The sequence below is a fragment of the Aethalodelphis obliquidens genome, unplaced genomic scaffold, assembly GCF_003676395.1.
Source record: "Aethalodelphis obliquidens isolate GAN/ISIS:26980383/991018 unplaced genomic scaffold, ASM367639v1 scaffold11, whole genome shotgun sequence".
Taxonomy (NCBI): Eukaryota; Metazoa; Chordata; class Mammalia; order Artiodactyla; family Delphinidae; genus Aethalodelphis; species Aethalodelphis obliquidens.
The window spans coordinates 14,402,784-14,423,882 of NW_020837955.1; the positions used below are offsets into that span (position 1 = coordinate 14,402,784).

General features: G+C 35.5%; 1 protein-coding gene across 32 annotated transcripts in view; it reads left to right on the forward strand.

The window, feature by feature from the left end:
• The window catches only part of ZNF518A (zinc finger protein 518A), a 91,625-nt gene that overhangs the window by 37,002 nt on the left and 33,524 nt on the right, over nt 1–21,099 (forward strand). For 13 of the 32 annotated variants that reach the window (XM_027112144.1, XM_027112152.1, XM_027112143.1 and 10 more), the window contains 4 exons: nt 5,212–5,359; nt 8,082–8,133; nt 8,669–8,792; nt 8,934–15,521. The exons of 2 other annotated variants lie outside the window; for them this stretch is intronic. In XM_027112144.1, coding sequence (XP_026967945.1) covers nt 9,062–13,531 — 4,470 coding nt within the window. In that variant the 5' untranslated portion in view covers nt 5,212–5,359; nt 8,082–8,133; nt 8,669–8,792; nt 8,934–9,061 and the 3' untranslated portion in view covers nt 13,532–15,521. Of the gene's footprint in view, nt 1–5,211; nt 5,360–6,626; nt 6,705–8,081; nt 8,134–8,668; nt 8,793–8,933; nt 15,522–21,099 lie in introns of those variants that run through there. 17 more of the 32 variants (XR_003433841.1, XR_003433839.1, XR_003433840.1 and 14 more) reach the window with 7 other exon arrangements.

Genomic DNA, 21,099 nt, shown 5'->3' on the forward strand with positions numbered 1-21,099 from the left:
TTTTTTTTTTTGCGGTACGCGGGCCTCCCACTGTTGTGGCCTCTCCCGTTGCAGAGCACAGGCTCCGGATGCGCAGGCTCAGCGGCCATGGCTCACGGGCCGAGCCGCTCCGCGGCATGTGGGATCTTCCCGGACCGGGGCACGAAGCCGCGTCCCCTGCATCGGCAGGCGGACTCTCAACCACTGCGCCACTAGGGAAGCCCGCCTCTGTAGTCTTCTTACTTAACCTTGCCATTCTGTCTGTGATCTAGATCCTGCAGTTCTTCTAATATTTCTTTTTTTCTAGTCTAGGTAACCTTTCCTCATTTCTTACATGTTTAAGTCGTTTAACTCTTTAAAGGATCATCACAAAACCTTCCTTTCTGTGAAATAAACACAGTCAACATTGATCTATTAACTTAATGTCAGCGATGCAGACGTAGAGAACAGACGTGTGGACACAGGGAGGGAAGGGAAGGGTGGGATGAATTGGGAGATTAGATTTGACATAAATACACTACCATGTGTAAAATAGATAGCTAGTGGGAACCTGTGGTATAGCACAGGCAGCTCAGCTGGGTGCTCTGTGATGACCTAGCTGGGTGGGATGGGGAATGGGAGGGAGGTCCAAGAGCGAGGGGATATATGTATACATATAGCTGATTCACTTCCTTGTACAGCAGAAATTAACAAAACATTGTAAAGCAATTATACTCCAATTAAAAGAAAACAAAAAGAAAGAAACTTTGGTTACAAGTAATAAAACTAGCTTAAGCTAGTTTAAGCTAATGTTAGCTGAAAAGGGGGAATTATGTTAAGGATACAGAATTTCCTAGAATTCAAGGGCAGGAATATACAGGCAGGCCTCAGTAAAGACTTGTGGTAGTGACATTGCCTTCTTGGTTTCAGTCAAGGTTCTTATGAGATCTGATGATTCTTTCCCTGTTGTTTTGGTTTGTTTGTTTTTGTTTTATTTTATTTTGTTTTTGCTGTGCCATGCTGTCATTCCTTTAAAATAAATTAACCTGTTATCAGTAGTTTGAAGGATATCTATAAATTTGTCTATGTACAAACATGTACTCATAGGATCTTTGCTTCTGACATAAAAACAAGGCTCTTTCCTGCTAATTTAAAAATATATTACATGCCTTAGTCTGCAACTTCCTTTTTTGAAAACTAAAAAAATTTCACAATAAATATCTTTCCAAGGCAATTCAATACATATACCTCTTTCTTTATATTGTTTTCATGTGGCTATTCCATAATTTACTTAATCATTTTCCTATTCGTGGACATTTAAGTGCTACTGATACATATCTCTATGTTGTGCTTTTATTTCTGTAGGATAGATTGTTAAAAGTAAGGTTTATGGAGGTATACTTAGAAAATGTGAAGGAAATTGCTTTTTTTTTTTCAAGGAAAACATAAATTGCCAAAAGTGATTTAAGCAGTAGAAAACCCAAAGATCCCAGAAACCGTAGAAGAACTTACAAAGATTGTAAGTCTAAAATTTAAAGAGGTACCAGACCCATATGGTGTGTTGGTGCAGTCTGTGTAATTTTAAAGAGCAGGCAAGTCTCATGTTCAGTGAACTGTTCAAGAGCAGATTAAATGATGGAAGGTACCCCAGTTCATTTTACAAATTCTTCATAATACCAATACCAAAACTTAATGAGAACACTAGAAAAGAAAATAAGAATAAATACAATTTTGTCAGATCAAAGCCAGTACTTTATTAAAGAATTATATGCTTAACTACTGCAAAAACAGTTCAACATTATACTTGCTATTTATTTCTTTATATAGTGTATAGAAAAAAAAGTCAAATTTAGATTGATGTTACAATTTTTATTCTTTCTTTTAACAATGTACCAAGATCAGGAATCGTATTATTAGTTGAATACTATTTGTTTTCTGTATAAAATACATACAACTTTTTATTTGTTTAACAGCAGTGCATACATAACTGCTATTCTGGTGGTGCCAACTCTCTTTTTACTTATTTTTTAAATAACCTCATGGCTTTCAAATTAATTGTTAAATTAAAAAATTTCTCTTCATAGCATGAATTTATGAGGTATAGTGACATCTAATAGCATAGTTCTTCATTCTCTGAGTATTATGTTTGCCATTAGCTTTGTAGCTGTTACAGTGTAATTGGGTACCTGTGTGTTGATAAAGGGAGGACAGCGTTGAATAATACCTATTTTGTTTTAATTTCTTGTCCACCTTTAGTGTCAACATTCTTCAATTTTGTACTGGTGTCAAGTTTACTATTTTGAGTTTGTTCAGGAAAAGCTTAGTTGGTTTACCACAAAGTCAGTTGCTTTGTTTGAGAATTACAAAAGTTTCATGGATTCATGCCACTTTTTTTGATAAAGCTTCATAATAGTGTGGTCTAGGGACAAAGAGATTGTCATTCTTGTTACATCCAAATGTAAGCTATTTGCTTGTGCTATGATAAGGAAGTATGCCAGTGTGGAGGTCATAGTAATCCAAGGATAACATTTTAAGAAACACTGACCTAAGGATAACCAGTAATCACTATAAACATTTTTTGTGTGTATGTTCTTGACTTCTTACTGAGAGTTTGTAGGGGACCATGTGTCTGTTTATCCATCTATTTTCTACCCATCTAATAGTTGAACAAATTAAATCCTAACATGTCTACTGTTTGAGTTCTGTTTTTTTCACTTAATGTGTCTTGGATCTCTTCCTGTTAATAAATGTGGGTTTACAATGTTGCTTTTAAAATTGAAGAATATTCCATTGAATAGAAATACCGTATTTATTGCTGGGCTTTTAGTTATTTTTAATTTTGTGATTTTGTAAACAGTGCTTCTGTGAACATCTGATTATTACCTTTAGGATAGATTTCTAGGAGTGAATTGGAAGTTAATGTACTTTCTCCCCCAGCATATATGTAGATGTAGATATGTTTATATTTATATTATTTTATAAAAATTATTATAATATTTATAATAAATACATATATTTTACAAACTGTTTTTTATGAAAGTTCTGTCAGCTTACATTCCCATCAGTATGTTGTAGTGCCTTTATTTCTAGAAAATGAAATTTTATAGGAAATCCATGCACAATGTTTATCGAACGAAAAATAAAATGATTTTTAGCATGGTAAAAAACAAAAAAGAAAATGAAATTTTAAAAAGAAAGCATGCAAAACAAGCCCAAATTTTTATTGTTGGATTCAACAGACATAAACTTAACACTGTGAAAGTGCTGTTACAGTTTCTAAATGCTTACTCAGTTTCTGTACAAATCTTGTCATGGACTGGTGACAAATGGTTCATGGATCATCAGCAAACCACATTTTTAGTAGCCCTGTTTTAGCCTAGGAGCCAACTGGGGCATGGCATGGGGTTTGTGTCTCATATGTATATGGTCATTTAATCCTCTTCTTTTTGGTGTGGTACCCACTTTCTCAGCTGTGTCTGGTATCCTGTATTTCAAAGATTCTGTTTTACTTTCTGCAGAGAATAACCTCCAGACTTCTGCTGTGGTTGGGGAACAGCAGTAACCTAGCTTGATGGAGTGGGGAAGAGAATCTTAGCATCTAACCAAAACTCAAGCAGCTTTCTCCAAAATTCTCTTTATTTTATCTTCCTCCTCCTTTCTTCTTCCCATTTCAGAGTGACTTGGTGCTGCCAGTTCCTAAGTCTTTTGAAGATTCAGAGTATAAAATGGGTTAGTTCTTAGTTTGCACTGTCTGCCTGGGATTGTTTTCTTGAGTCTGCAAGGTCATTTACTACTTATCTCCTTTCCAGTATCTAGAATTTTGTTGCTATTGTCACCTCTTCTGTTTCCCATCGTTAATTTTTCTGTAAGGGCTTCTTATATATTTGTCATTTTGCAGATGTTCCTATTCTCCAGTCTTTTCTGCTTTCTTAACTGTGTTTACAAAATATTTACATTTATTTCTCTTTTGTAGATGTTATTATTGACAGATATTTCTTTTATATCACATTATTTTTTTTAGTTCTTTTTTTTTCTGACTGAAATTTGGTTTTTGCTGAAGTATTAAAAATTTTCCTAGAAACAGTGCATATGTAGTATATTCTCTGAATCTTTGCATATCTAAAATTGTGTTTTTCCCTCCCATATGAGAGTTTTCCTGGGTATAGAATTAATTCTTGGGTTAATTATTTTCCCTCAGAACTCTATAAATGTTATTTCATTGTCTTCTAGTGTTTCGAATTGTGAGTAAAATGTCTGATTAATATTGATGTCTGATTAAAGTTGGTACTGTGAATATCTTTTTAGGTAATTCCCATTCCATTCTTTTTTGGTAAAATTTCATTTTTATTTTTTAATTCAAACATTTTACTAGGATAAGTTTAGATACTGAGTTTTATATTTTCCCACTAATAATCTTGCCTGGCATTTTGGGGAGCCTTTGATTTTGAAAATTCAAGGCTTTAAAACAAAAAAAGCAACAACTCCATGTAATTTTTTTCTCCTGTTTTCAAAACCATTATTTCTCCCCCATCTACTTTGTTCTCCCTTTCATGGCAGTATGTTTTTTTTTGTTTTTTTGTTTTTTTTTGCTGTGTGGGGACCTCTCACTGTTGTGGCCTAGCCCGTTGCGGAGCACAGGCTCCGGACGCTCAGGCTCAGTGGCCATGGCTCACAAGCCCAGCCGCTCCGCGGCACGTGGGATCTTCCCGGATCGGGGCACGAACCCGTGTCCCCTGCATCGGCAGGCGGACTCTCAACCACTGCGCCACCAGGGAAGCCCGGCAGTATGTTTTATTTTTGTTTTTTGTTTTTCTCAGTATACTAGCTCAGGTCTTAGTGACATTGCCAATCACTACTTGATTTTTTTTTTTTTAAGCTTTCTCCGTTTTCCTCCAGTAACTTTCATTGTAGTTATTCGTTTTCACTGCTGGTTGAGAGAATGGGTGAGAGGTTTCTCTGAGTGTTCAGATTATTTTCCCTTTTTTGAGCTGCTGCATCCAGTGATGTTTCTGCCTGCTTATCTTTTTTGATGGCATTGGGAGTTGAGATGTATTGTTGGAGAATAAACCAAGATTTTCGTAGTTGGTTAGATGAAGTGGAGAAAGTTAATGTAATTTTCTTCTGACAGCTTAGAGTTAGTAATTTACTTACATTGAGAAAAGGCAGCACTCTTAAACAGAACAAGATGGCCATGGATTTAGGAAGATGTATCTTTGTTCAGAAATGATGTCTTCTTTACATCTCTCCTGACAGCTGGTGCTAGCAACCCCCAACTGTGTCTGGTCTCTGGACCCAGCTCAAAGCCCTGGATTCATTCTCTTCCCATACCTCAGCCTGAGCCTTCTGTCACCCCAAAGGGCTTCACACAAGCTTCCTCTCAAGCCCTCACTTCTCTCACAAGGTATGTTTAGGAGAGGGAGTGGGTGGACTTGTTACTTTTTTACTTAGGGCATAATAGATAGATACTCATTGAATATTGGTTGAATGAATGTCTCCTAGTGTGCTTCCTCTTTAAAAGTGGTGCTTTAAAAGTGCTGCTTGATCAGCATTTGTTTTCACTCTTCTCTCTCTGGACCTTTTCTTTCCAAACACCTTGTGGCATAGCTGTGGAATGTGTTTTAGTTTCTTGCCATTTTGTAGGATTTGTTTTAATTATATTTTTTGGTTTGTGTTTCAGTTGGGAGAGGGAGAAAATCAAATGGCTTGAGTTGCTATCTTGATGCAGCAAACTCTGGGTTACTTTAAAGGGCCAGTCATACTTTAAACAAATAGTATTATTTTAAGGCTTGATGAGATGTTTTTCAAGTCTTATGAGATAATAATACATACATGTAAGGCAGTAATTTAAGTAGGAGATTTAAAATCAGTAATCCTTGTTGGTGGGGTGTAGAGATTGGTCTGTAGTGAAAATAGCATTAGCTAATAGGTTGGAAGATTAAAATTATAATAAAATTTCTTTCCTTTTTTTTTTTTTAATGGAACACATTTTTCCCCCCCATAGATGGCAACCGTAGTATAATTTGCTACCAGGTGTCATCTTTGATTGCTTCCACATAAAACAGGTTGAAAAAAATAAAACACATTCTCCAAACTTAAAATTTGAGGGCAAATAAACCCCAAAATACCTAAAATGCACAAACTCTCTTAAAGCTTCATTATATATGCCATACATTAAATATAAAAAATAATGACATTCAACATCAGTTAATTAGCAGTTATCAGACTTAAGTAAAAGCTAAGTGGATTTCTTAATGAGGTGGTCCCTTTTTTCAGCATTGTTGTTTTTTTTTGCGGTACACGGGCCTCTCAGTGTTGTGGCCTCTCCCGTTGTGGAGCACAGGCTCCGGACGTGCAGGCTCAGCGGCCATGGCTCACGGGCCCTGCCGCTTTGCGGCATGTGCGATCTTCCAGGACCGGGGCACGAACCCGTGTCCCCTGCATCGGCAGGCGGACTCTCAACCACTGCGCCACCAGGGAAGCCCTTCAACATGTTTTGTATGTGAGGAAGGGGCATGTACACTAATGGGTGAACTCTGTGGCGTCTGTTTTGGCTGCCATGCATCCTACTTAATTATTTTCTATTTTTTTGTATTAGAAGCTTAAGGTTGCTGGATGATCAACTCTGAATAAGCAGTATATTAACTTATTTGTCCTGCCTCTTCCTTTAGATTGCGAGCTGCAGTTAAGGGTAGGGACCATGTTTTTGCATCTCTCCATAGCACTCATCAAAATGCAACACATTTATAGTAGGTATTTTTTTAGTAAGTATTAGTTGATGAAGTTATTTAAATCACACTGGTTGTCAAACTTCGGGATATGTGTTTTCTTCTAAGAAAAATTTTAAATTATGTAGGTATTTTGAAATGAAGTTGATGATATTTAGAAATATTATCAAAATATGTAATTTTTTAGCATTATACATTTTTGGAAACATATTACTATAAGAAGCAATTTGCCTTTTGTAATGAAACCTATGATACAGACTTCTCTTGATTATATATAGAAATACAAAAGCTTGGGTATGGATAGTCTGGAGTGACCACAATATGGTATCCAAATGTGGAAGAATCATTACTTAATGTGCTTTAAAAGTTTCACATATTTGAGCCCCACCCTCAGATTCTGGTATGGTGTAAACTCCATAGATGACCATGATGCTTGTCACTCACTGTTGAGAATGTGATACTCTGTAGAGAATCTTCTCAGTTGGTGTGAAGTATCCACCAGGTATCATTGAACTTTTTTCCAGCCATTTATTATTATTCTTACTTTTGAAGAAAAAGTCTTTACATTTAGCTTTAAATAATATAGTAAAAAATTTAATATTTTTTTTACTGTATTAGGCATGGTATGTAAAAAAATTTTTTGTCAGTAAACTCATACCCTTCTAATGAATTTATTTTCAAGTCAGCATATATATATTTGAAAAATATTGAAGGTGTTTTTTAGACCCAACCAAAAGTTTTAAGTTTGAGAAATATTCAAAGGGCCTCTTAGTAGTAATGTAAAGTAATTTAACTTTTAATTTTATTCTCTCAGAAGGGATTTTTAAAACAGTGAAGTTCCTAGTTACTTAGATTAATTGAAGTTTAGACGTGAGACCTTTGGATAGACATGGATGAAGCTTAATGTGATTTATACTTTAGTTTTTTAGCTTACCTAATTATATCTATTACTCATATACATATTTAAGACCATGAAAGTAAGAAAATGTAGTACTGCTTGATATATTTACTACTGAACCTTCAGTAGTCAGATTCCATTCTCAGCAATATATTGTCACATCCTTTTTTTTTTTTTTTTTGGCCCTGCTGTGTGGCATGTAGGATCCTAGTTCCCCAACTAGGGATCAGACCCGCACCCCCTGCAGTGGAAGCATGGAGTCTTAACCACTGGACAGCCAGGGAAGTCCCTGTCACATCTTTTTAACTCTACTGTTTTCTGTTCCTCTGCACCTTGAATCATAATGTCTCATACATGGTGATCACATACAGTAATGGTGGTAGCTACAGTTTATATAGTACTTTACAGAATTCTGTTACTTATGTGTCCTCATTTAATCTTTACAACAACCCTGTGAAAGGGGTAGGGGAAATACTAATTTTTTTTTTTTCATTTTATAGATGAAGAAACTAAAACACAGAGATTGAGACTTGTCTAGAGTAACACAAACCAGTAAGTGTTTGAATTAATGGAGGCAGCTAGCAATGGGTACATTCTAATCTGCCAAGGGCTTGCCTTGCTGCCACCTGACTTAGTTCTAGGGACAAAAAAAGCCAAAATGGTAGGGAATCAGAAGTAGTAGCTAGACTTAGGAGTACCCCAGGGAAATGTGTTACTCCTTTTAATTTCTTCTTTTTTTACCAGTTATTAATGCTAACTTGAGACAGCAGGCAATGTCTTTTTGTTATTGTTGTTTAGGTGAATGAAACTTTTATTTTAAACGTAAATTATCCCTGAGGCACTAGGGAAGTAGAAAATCTGCAGAGAAGTCTGTTGAAATTCTCACAAGGTAATAGCTATAGGGTCAACTAAGTAATTGAGAAAGTTAATGGTATATATGTACAATTGGAACCATGTGTGTCAGTGGAACTTAAGTTTATAGGGCTCTCTTGTTGAGATTTTTAAAATCCTGTTTAAAAACTGTAGTATCAACTTTATATAAAATCTTAGAGCTTAAAGGTGCATATCCAATTGTGGTTTTCTTTAGATGAGGAAACTGAGGTGCAGAGAAGTCAAACCTTACCCAGTGTTACAGAGCAGAGCTGGAAGTAAAGCTTGTATTTCCTGAGATCCAGATTAGTGTCATTTCTACTTCAGACTATTACTTCTTGGTAAGCTGTTCTTAAAATACTAAATAGGTCTTTTCTGTCTTTTGTTTGATCAACATTCTTGCTTTGTGCCAAAATAAACTTAAAATATGAATTTTACTGATACTTCTGTGATGAAAATTTCAGTTCTTTGTTTGATTTTAGGTGAGTTAATGTGGGAAAAGTCCTGGTATTTTGAAGATGTCTCGGCACAGTATTGTTTCCTGTTCAAATTACAAGTAACTTCAAGAGTTTGCAGGAAAAAAAGAAATTGGGATATTTTTGGTTAAATCATGCCATCTGAACAGAAACATTTATTTTTTGATGAAAAACAGAATACTTTAAAAAGAGATTATGATGTGAAAAATGAGAGAGTTGATACTATCAGATCAGTACTTAAACCAAAAATTTCAGAAAGTAGTTTTCATTATGAACTAAAAAATGTGAAAATTGTTTTGCCGAAGATAAATATTCCAAATGAGGTCCTATTGAAACATGAAGTTGACAAATACAGAAAATTATTTCAGCATAAACCACAGACTGCAAGAAAATCTATCGGTATAAAGACTGTAAGCTGTGTAGAGGAGTGTATGTTACTCCATAAGTCTGAGAGAGTTGAAGAAGAAGGTATAAAAATGTCTGCAAAAATACTCAACTTCAACTGTTTGAAGTGCCGAGATAGTACTCGGTATAGCCCAAATGATTTGCAGAAACACTTCCAAATGTGGCACCGTGGTGAATTACCTTCATATCCTTGTGAAATGTGCAGTTTTTCAGCAAACGACTTCCAGGTATTCAAACAACATAGACGAACCCATAGAATTACTTTAGTAAAATGTGACATTTGTAACAATGAGAATTTATATACTTTATTAGACTTGACAAAGCATTTTTCATCCACACATTGTGTAAATGGTAATTTTCAATGTGAAAAGTGTGAATTCTCCACCCAGGATGTTGGCACATTTGTTCAGCACATACATAGACATAACGAAATCCTTTATAGATGTGGTAAATGCCATTATATATGTTTAACCAAAGGAGAGCTTCAGAAGCACCTTCATATTCATTCTGGTACGTTTCCCTTCACTTGTCAATATTGTAGCTATGGTGCTACCAGGAGAGAGCACCTTGTAAGACATGTTATAACTTTGCACAAAGAACATTTATATGCGAAAGAAAAACTGGAAAAAGACAAATATGAAAAAAGGATGGCAAAGACTTCAGCAGGACTTAAACTAATATTGAAAAGATATAAAATAGGTGCATCAAGGAAGACATTCTGGAAACGTAAGAAAATCAACAATGGAAGTGACAGAAGTATAGAAAGAAACACTCAAGTGCTTAAAAAAGTGAACAAAACACAGGCTAAATCTGAAGACCAGAGCCATCTTGTTCAGGAACATATAAATGAAGAAAAGGATGAAAGACTATACTGTGAGAATAATGATAAACCTGCTGAGTCAGAGTCAGAAAAGCCAACTCTTCTGTCCACTGGGCAATGTAACGGAGCTGAAGAGGGATCAAATTCTACTTCAGGTTTCTTGAAGACTGCTGTACAAGGACCTACAGTGTTAATGGTAAAAAATAATAGAATAACAATTCCTGCTAACTACAGTGCTAAGTTTATGGGCTTTAAGATGGTGGATGGAAAACAACATATTGTAATAAAACTGTTGCCTACCAATAAACAGAATTTATATTCACCAGGCTCACAGTCAGGTGCTGTAAGGGACAATACTGCAATTTTGCAACCCCAGACTTTGGACACTACTGCATTTTTAACAGGAGTAACAACTGAGTTAAATGACACAGTTTACATGAAAGCAGCTACTCCATTTTCATCTTCATCTCCTATACTTTCAGGGAAGGTAACTTCAGAAAAAGAAATGGCTTTGCTATCTCAAACAAGTAATATGCTTCCAGCAATGGATGATGGAAAAAGTGTTTCTCCTTTGCCAGTAACATCAGAATTGAGCACAGCATCGGTGAATTTGACCACAAAAGTAGAAACGAGAGAGAATGTTGACTTATGGGGAAGTCATATTACTCAGTGTCACCCTGAGGTATCAGGTAGTGCCATTAAAAGTCAAGATAAAGTCACCTGTACTACCAAACCAAACTCATACAACAGTGGAGATATGCATAACTATTGCATTAATTATGTCAACTCTGAGTTACCTGTTGAATCTTCCAACCAAGGATCATTACCTTTTCATAATTACTCAAAAGTGAATAATTCTAATAAACGTCATAGGTTTTCAGGGACAGCAGTGTGTGAAAACCCTCAAAGAGAATCTTCATCAAGCAAGACAGCAGTTCAACAGCCAATAAGTGAGTCAGTTTTATCACTAGTGAGGAAGGAGAGCTCAAACCCAGATAGCCTGTTAGCATCTATTAGTCGTTTAAATACTAAAGATGGAACTTTAAAAGCACAAGCTGAAATTGAAGAACAGTGTGTTTTAGAAAAAGGACAAAACATTGATGGGCAGAACCTATACACTAATGAAAATCAGAATGTAGAGAGCATGATTGAAAAGCCTAAATGGGATGACGTTTCTAGTGTTGAATCACCTATGATGCCTAGAATTACATCTGTTTTCTCTCTCCAGAGCCAACAGGCGTCAGAACTTTTGCCACCTGAAATAAACCAGTTACTTCAAGATGTATTAAAAGCAAAACCTGATGTAAAACAAGACTCTAGTAACACTCCAGATAAAGACCTGCCGCTTCATTGTGACCAGTCATTTCAGAAACATGAGGGAGAAGACAAAATAGTTGAATCTTCAAAAGACTTGAAAGTACAAGGCTTCTTTCCAATTCCATCTGGTAATATGGGGATTAATGTGGCTACAAATTATCTGAATTTAAAATTTAGTGGAAAAGAAAAACAAATGTTGTCAATGTCACAAGATGTGAGAGATTCAGAGAAGACTCCTAGAATTTCTGGTTTTGGCACATTACTTAAGACTCAGTCAGATGCAATAATTACACAGCAGCTTGTAAAAGACAAACTACGAGCCACTACGCAAAATGTAGGTTCTTTGTATGTGCAGAGTCCACTTGTAAATTCAGAACCAAAAAAGGCTATCTTTGTTCAGACTCCAAAAGGCTTTTTTGTACCATTGCACGTTGCTAACAAGCCTACATTACATGTTTCAGGAAGACCACTTCCATTGGTTAATACACAAGGTGTCCCTGCCTCTCTCCTTTTAAACAAGAAACCTGGGATGATTTTAACATTTAATAATGGGAAACTTGAAGGTGTTTCTGCTGTCAAAACTGAGAATGCTCAAGCTTGTGGAACTACAAGTAAGGAGCCTTGCAGAACACCTTTTTTAAAAGTAGAACCAAACAGTAATTGTCTAACCCCTGCACTTTGTTCCAGCATTGGCAGCTGTTTGAGCATGAAAAGTAGCTCAGAAAATACTTTGTCATTAAAAGGCCCTTACATTATTAAAACGCCAGCAAGTTCTTCAGTGAAAGGTGTTCCTGCTCCTAATACAGTATCTGAGCATCAGGGCACTAAGTTGAATATCTCAGATTCAGTAAAACAGCAGAACAAGATTTTTCCAAAACCACCTCTTTACACTCTTTTGCCTGATGGCAAACAAGCTGTTTTTTTAAAGTGTGTGATGCCAAATAAGACTGAGCTGCTTAAGTCTAAATTAGTCCAGAATAGTACTTATTATAAAAATATACAGCCAAAGAAACCTGAAGGAACACCACAAAAAATATTGCTGAAAATTTTTAACCCTGTTTTAAATGTGACTGCTGCTAATAATCTGTCAGTAAGCAACTCTGCGTCCTCATTGCAGAAAGACAATGTACCATCCAATCAGACTATAGGAGGAGAGCAGAAAGAGCCAGAATCTTCTAGAGATGCCTTACCCTTATTACTAGATGATATGATGCCAGCAAATGAAATTGTGATAACTTCTACTGCAACATGCCCAGAATCTTCTGAGGAACCAATAGGTATCACTGACCATTCAGAGGCCAGAGTATTACGGTGTAAAACAAATTGTAGAATTGAGAGAAACTTCAGTAAGAAAAAGACTTCGAAAAAGAAATGTTCAAGAATAAAAACTCATGAAAGAAGTAAAGATTCTGAAACTTCCTTTGTATCTAGAAACAGAAACTGTAAACGCAAGTGTAGGGATAGTTACCAAGAACCTCCAAGAAAAAAAGCATTACACAGAAAGTGTAAAGAAAAAGCAAAGCCTGAAGATGTCCATGAATCATTCGGATTCAGCAGACCTAGGCTTTCAAAAGATTCAGTCAGAACTTTGCGGCTTTTCCCCTTCAGTTCCAAACAGCTTGTGAAATGTCCTAGGAGAAACCAACCAGTTGTAGTTTTGAATCATCCTGATGCAGATGCCCCAGAAGTAGCAAATGTAATGAAAACTATTGCTAAATTTAATGGACGTGTACTTAAGGTTTCATTGTCAAAAAGAACTATCAGTGCGTTACTGAAACCAGTTTGTTATAACCCTTCTAAAACAACTTACGATGATTTTCCCAAGAGGCACAAAACATTTAAACCTGTTAGTTCTGTGAAAGAAAGATTTGTGCTAAAATTAACTCTCAAAAAGACAAGCAAAAACAATTACCAGATTGTGAAAACTACCTCTGAAAATGTTCTGAAGGCTAAATTTAACTGTTGGTTTTGTGGTAGAGTATTTGACAATCAGGATGCTTGGGCTGGTCATGGTCAGAGACATTTAATGGAAGCTACTCGTGATTGGAACATGTTAGAATAATTTACTGTAATTACCAAGGAAAAGAAAAGTAAAAGTACCTTAGAAGAAAATAGTGGGTTGAATTACTAATGCAGACATTTTTTACTTCAATATAGTACCTGAAGTTAAACATTTAAAAGTTGACTATATTTCCATGGAAGAGCAAAAGTTTTAGTGTGATATTTGAAAATGCTGTCAGTGCACATGTAAGTTTTGAAAGAAACTAATCAGCACAGATATACCTTGATTTAATTTTTTAAAATGTGTTCTCGGGAAGTTAGGGCTAAAAATTTTGATAAAACAGTTTTCCGAGTTTAGTGACTCTTAGTAGAGAGTAACAGGTGACAGCCCCATTCCCTCTCTTCTTCCACCAGCCTTATGATTCTGATAACTGTAGCTCCCCTGAAGAGGTTGAGAGCTCTTTCATTATGGAACTGAAGGAGTTTCTCATCATTTGTGAAGATACTCTAAGAGAACTTGGGTAAAGAACTTACTCTACATCTGCAAAATGTAGTTCTTTTGAAGGTAGTTAAGCTCCTTTGAGGGTACATTTAACTCACTACAGTTACACCTCATATGATGGTTGATAAGAGTTTTTGACAAGCAGATCTTTCTTCCTTGTAAGCTGTGTTACATGTCATTGATTGGAACACCCTTCCAAGGTGATTTTCTTTTTCTAAATGGCTCTCAAGCGTTGCAGTAGATGGGCAATCTCGAGAGAAGAATTAAACTCTTTGTCTAGTTTGAAGTTCATTTAAAGAACTTGAACATTTTTTTGAATTTGGTTATATTCCCCAGTGATTCCCTTCCACAGAACTATGTTTATTTGATTTAAATTGTTTGTCCCCTCATAAACCAAGTGGCCAATTTTTTTCTTGGTTGCCATCCCTTTAAAAAGAGTGAAACATAGAAGCACTTCCAAGGGAATGGCTTTTCTTGAAAATTAAAAATTATTCCTCAGAAACAATATTTTGAAGTAAGATTAGCAAAGCAAATCATACTTTTGTGTTTATTATTAGTGTCTGAACATGTCCACATTGGGACAAACCATTTTTGTTAGCAACTTCTCAGTATGACTGACAACCCAAAGCAGATTACTGATTGTTTGCAGTTGGAAATTGAAGAAGCATTAATAGTGGACTCAGTGACAGTGCATAACACTTCAGGACAGATTCCGAAGGGATATGCCCAACAGGTAGAGTTTTAAAATGAATATTTTCGTGACAACAGAATCATCAATTTAAACTTCCCACTTTGTAAGTTTGAATCAAATTTTGTTGGACCATTGGACAATGGAGTTCTTGTATTAAAAAATTACATACTATATAATTTTTGTTACATTGTTACTACTAGTGTTATGACATTTTCATTGATTGAAAACTTCAGGGCTCCTTTTCTGTATATAACAAAGAATTTAAAACCTGTACATATTTTTGTACCTTTCAGTTATGTAAATTTTGCACAGAAAGTTTTTGACATAAAAAGTTTATTTTCTTTCAATTTAGTTCTGTGCATGCACTAATAAAACTTGTCGTTTAATTTAAAAGGAATATGTAAGACTTTACCCATGTTATTTTTTTGGTTTTCATTTCAGATGTACAATTTCTTTTTTTTGATAAATTCAGTTTTCAGGGATTGAACACTATTGTTAGCAAGTGCCTAAAAGATGTGAAACAGTTTACATACGTCAACTGTAACATTAGGTCCCAAATGGGCCCACTCCCCCAATAATTTTATTTTAAAGAAAGCCATACATAGATGCTTCAAGCTATCTTGCTATGCACATTATACATGTACTGTTTTTGTGCAGTTTGTCTACTTTCTTAGAAGTGAAGTATTTTTTGTATAAAACCTGTTACAATTGTGTTTCTTAAATTGAGCCTAAGAACGGAATTGATTGGAAATATACGGTATATATTAATAATGTATATGGTGTTTAAAGAATGGTAAGCATTGTTAAAATCTGTAACGAATGTCTTCTTCAATTAAATTTATCTTAAGTTTGTGTTTACATAATTTTTTTTACTGTGATGAAGTCAAATGGGAATTTTATTCTAGTGGGAAATACTTAGTTTTCAAAGCTTTTTTTTTTTTTTTTTTAATGCTAGTGAATGCAAAATGAAGTTTGGGATTTTATTCCCCAGAAATTATAGGTGAAATTTTGAGATTTTGTTTGAGAAGGGTAACATATATTATAATTTAACTATGCTGGTAAGAAAAGCCACAGAGAGGCTTATGTTCTTCAGTACCCTAATGGCAGTAAAACTGAAATGTTGCTCTGTTATGGTTAGATCTATTATGATGCATCACCTTCTGTGAATAGAGGAGAGAGAAGGAACTGTCTTGCCAATGTTTGCAGCACTATAAAAATACATTTCAGAATAGCCATACCAGTAAAAAAAAAAAAAATCTAATGTCAAGATACATACTTTTTGCCTTAAGGTTTTAAAAGCTATTTTAAAAAGCTTCATGCCCCAGATACTCTAGTTGATACCTTTTATGAGTTTTTTTGTTTTGTTTTGTTTTTTAAACTAGGTTATTCTGAAGGAGGAAAGCCTGCTTGGAGCCTCTTTATTGCCAGAGCAGAAAGTCTGAAAATAAAACCCTCTATCCTTTCTTTCCTTCTGGCTGAAAGTTAGCTAAAGATGGCTTTCCAAAATATGATATTCATTAGTTTGAAGTTCTTATTACAACTGGAAGAGTTAGTGTTATTTTTGCAATCCAACTTCTGGGTCAGGAGATTTTCATTTTTTCCTATTTGTTCTTCTGCATTGAAATGGGCCTCACTATTTGTCATTCACTTAAAATAATAGTTCAACTTTCACAGTTTGAAATATAATTTCAATACTAAGCATTCAGCACAGATTGAATTCTAATAGTTTTTTATAAAAATTTTTGTTTTCATTAAGGAGTCAGGTATTTCAGTAAAGGGTCAGACAAATAACTTAGGCTTTGTAGGCCATTAGTCTCTGTTGTTAACTACTTTGTCATAATGCAGAAGCAGCCATAGATGACACATGAATGAGTTTGCCTGTATTTTAATAAAACTTTGTTTAAAAAAAACCTGTCAGTGGGCCAAATTTGGCCCATCAAATGGTTTACCAACCCTTGCTTTCTCTCAAAGATGGGTTTTTAGATTGAGATTTTTATTCAAAACAGAAGTTTGATATAGTTTTTTTTTGTGATATACACCAGCTATATAAAAGTTACAAGTATAAAAACTAAAATGTATGTATATACAGTTAACCAAGGTAGATGTATTTGTTTGAAAGTGAAGTGAATGTAAAGGTAATGAAAATAATTAGTGGCTGAAGTAGATAGGTCTTTTGTGTGCTAAGGGTAATGCAATTTATGGAGAGATTAAAAATGAGATCAGTTGCTGTGAGAATTTATGTCCAGGTTAGATGAGAAATAGATACTAGTTCTTTTAGTGACTTGAAATCACTGGTGAGAAAAAGTAATAGGAATTCTTTAGGATGGGGGGAAATGGAGGTTAGCTGAAAACAGAATGTTGTATTAATTCCATGCAACTCACTTCAGATTTTTTCTTTTTAGTAAGATTCCTTTTCACCATTGACATCTGCTTACTTAGGATATGTCCCATTTGTGTTGAGGTGTTGGCTCTGTTCCTTGTCACAACAATTTGTTACGATCTTTGTTTTCAGCAAAGTGCCTTGGGGATCTCACCTGGTAAAACTTGCTGGGGGATGTTAGTTAAGAGTGCAGTATTTGCAAAAGAATTTCCCTATAATGGAGAGCTGAAATAGGATCAGCTTTGTTGATTTGGGTATTCATTGCTTTAAGTATGCTTCCTTTAATAACTAGACAAGAAGTAGCCAATATCTTGGAAGAGGTGTTTGATAATCATATTTGAATTATTTTTTGACTATTTCTCTGTCTAAAATGACTTCTGTTAATAAATGCCCCAAGTTTAAGAATCTTTTTTCTTTAAAAAGTGAACATCATAAATTATCATAGTGTAAACTTGAGTAATGTAGGAGGAATGTTAATGTACATCAATTTTGAAAATCATGATTTTAGTCAATGCCAAGAATGTACTTATAAAAAATATTAATGCCTAGTAGAAACATTTTTAATATGTTAAAAGAAGAATTCTTCCTTAATAATTTAGAGTCCTTCAACCAAAAGTGAAGGTTATATTCAGGTTGCAACTCAAATTGCCTCTTTCAATTAAGTAGTGAAACATAGGTGCCTACTGTCATCAGTTATTTCGTAACTTATTGCTATGTTATTGTAGGAAAGCAAAATGAAAACTTGGAGAGAGACCAAAATACTATTTGCAAATGACTTTATTTCAGTATTTTGAAAATCCAAGAGAGTACGTTGAGAAATAGTTTTCTGAACACTTAAGAGTAATCATTTGGGAGGCAATAAAAGAAGACCCATTTATAATAAGAGCCACAAAGTAAAAATTGTGTGAAGCTTCCAAAAGAAAAACCACAGAACCTAACTGGGAGAAATACAGTGTTTCTGGGTGTAAGGTTAAATATACTGCTGTTCAGAAGATCTCATTTTCCATTCTTGTGCCCACAGAAGGCTTGTATTGAATAAGGTGGTGGCGGCTGGGTAGTGGTGCCCATTGCCCCATTCCTAATTCATGCAGTATAAAAATCAGGACAGGGCAGCTACAGAACTGTGCAATCCCCCTTTCCCTCACAGCTCTGTTATAAGCGACTTAACCTGCTCTGGTTGGATTGGCAGTCATGTGGCAGCATACATCTCTCCCAGCTTTCTTGGGGCAGGAGAGCTATTGTATGTACATTCAGCAGCTGGTGAACCTTGGCACATTCTAGTCTCCTCCTATGCCTTCCCCAGCCACCAGCACAGGTGTTCCACAGGGAGTATTCAGGGAGCATTCAATGTAGACCCAGTTTCCCAACATTCCTCCACCCCACAACCTGCTCCATAGCACAGAGGCACAGGGGTCCTGTTCAGGGGAGGGTTGGAGTGAGCTTCAAAGATTTGGTAAACAGGCTGTCTGGGGCCTGACTTTATCTGGATCAGACTGGAGCAATTTATACCCTATAGTATTGTTGAAAACAATAGAGCAATCATCTAGCAGTTACTGAAGGCTAACAGTTGCTGGTGATACCACTAGATATCACTGAGAAGCTTAAAGATGAGAGAGAGAGAGAGAGAGAGAGAGAGAAAGTCTGAATAAAACTGCAGACGTCCTTTGTAATCAGAATGTGTGCATGCTCAAGGCTGCAACCGCATAGGAGCAACACTTGCTGAATGTAGGGCAAATCTTGTAAACTCCCTAAACAGTGAAAGCAGCCTCCAAGTCACAGATCCAATGGTAAAGGGTGTAAATCTCTTACTGATTCAGGGGGCTTAAGCACAACCTTTGATCAATCTGGCTGGTTGCTAGGTGGTGTTGACTTGAAAGCAACCCCTAGGAAGTCAGGCTTAAAGATAAAAATGAGGGGGAAACAAGTTGAGCAGTGACAACAGAGGGTGCATACTGTGAGGGGAAAAAGACTTGGTGAATTAGTTTAGCCAAATTACTAAAAACAAGTCCAGAGTGGGCGAGGAGTATGCAGAGATCCTACAATATGTTACCTAAAATGTCCAGCTTTCAATATAAAATTAGACATTCAAAGAAACAGCAAAGTGCGACATATGAGGGAAAAAGGCAATAGAAACTTCCTTTGAGGGGTACCAGATGTAGGATAAATGTTAAGCAGCTATTATAAATAGGTTCAAAGACCTAAAGGAAACCAGATTTAAGGAATTAAAGTATACTGACAATGTCTCATCAAATGGAAAATATTAAGATAGAAATTACAAAAAAAGAATGAAATGAAAATTCTTGAGTTGAAAAGTGTAATAACCAAGGTGAAAAATTTACTAGAGAGGCTCAACAGTAGATTTGAACTGGCAGAAGAATCAGCAAACCTGAAGATAGATAGAAATTGTGAAATATGAAGTACAGACAGAAAATAAAAATGAAGAAAAACAGTCTTCCTCACACCACATACACAAAAATTAACTCAAAAGGGAGTATAAACCTAAATGTAAGAAAAAACTATAAATCTTGTAGTAGAAAATACAGAAGTAAATATTTATGACCCTTGTTTAGTCAAAGCCTTATTAGACTTCTTCTTTGGTGTCATCACCAAAATCACAAATGAAAAAATAAGAGACAAAAGATATATCGAGTTTTTATTAGAAGAAGACATTGTAAAGCTGATCTATTTCACCTAGTTTGGATTAATACCAATTTAATTTCAATAATAAAAACTTTGCTCTGTAGCTTCATCTCTCCACCTCCCCCCATGCTGTTATTGTCACAGATTATATAGCTTTATAAATTGTGTGCCCATCAATGTAGATTTATAATTATTGCTTTATGCATTTTTCTTTTAAATGAGAGGGAGGAAAAGTTACAAGTAAAATGTATGTATTTTTTGTCTTTTATATTTACCTATGCTGGTATTTGTATTTACATTTATCAGTTGTGTATTTCTTTGTGTGGAATTGCATTACTATGTAGTGTCCTTTAAACCTGAAGAACTTTTTTTGTAGAACAGTTCTGCTAGCAATGTTTATCTGAAAATGTGTTAATTTTTCTTTCCTTTTTGAAGGTTAGTTTTGCTGAATATAGAATTCTTGGTTGGCAGTTTTTTCTATGCAGAACTTTGACTATGTCATCTCACTGCCATTTGGCTTCCATGGTTTCTGATGAGAAATCAGCTGTTAATCTTACCGAGAACCTTTTGTATGTGATGAGTCACCTCTCTTGCTGCTTTCAAGATTCTCTGTCTTTCAATAGCTTGATTATGATATGCCTTGTGTGCACATTTTAAGTTTATCCTACTTGAAGTTCTTGAAGCTTTGTGGGTTGATAGACTAATGTTTTTCATCAAATTTGGGAAGTTTTTATTTCTTTAGATATTCTTTCTGATGCTTTTTTTTCTCTCCTTCTGAGACTCACTTTTTTGTTTGTTTGTTTTGTTTTGTTTTGTTTTTTGCGGTACGTGGGCCTCTCACTGTTGTGGCCTCTCCTGTTGCGGAGCACAGGCTCCGGACGCGCAGGCTCAGTGGCCATGGCTCACGGGCCTAGCCGCTCCGCAGCATGTGGGATCTTCCCAGACCAGGGCACGAACCCACGTCCCCAGCATCAGCAGGCGGACTCTCAACCACTGCGCCACCAGGGAAGCCCTGAGACTCACTTTTTAATATGCTGTTATGCTTGATAGTGTCCCACAGATCTCTCAGGCTCTGTCCATTTCTCTTCATTTTTTGTGTTTCTGTTTCTCAACATGGGCAATATCAATTGACTTATCTTTAAGTTCATGGATTCCTTCTTCTGCCTGTTCAAATCTGTTGCTGAGCCCCTCTAGTGAATTTTTCATTTCAGTTATTTTACTTTTCAACTCTATAATTGAAAGTTCTAGAATTAAAAATTCTTTTCATAAATTCTGTCTATTTATTTATATTCTCTATTTGGTTGAGACATCATTGTCTTACTTTTTTTTCATTCTTTAAACATAGTTTCAGCTCTTTGAACATATTTAAAATAGCTAAATTAAAATCTTTGTTTAGAAAATCCAGTGCCTGGGCTT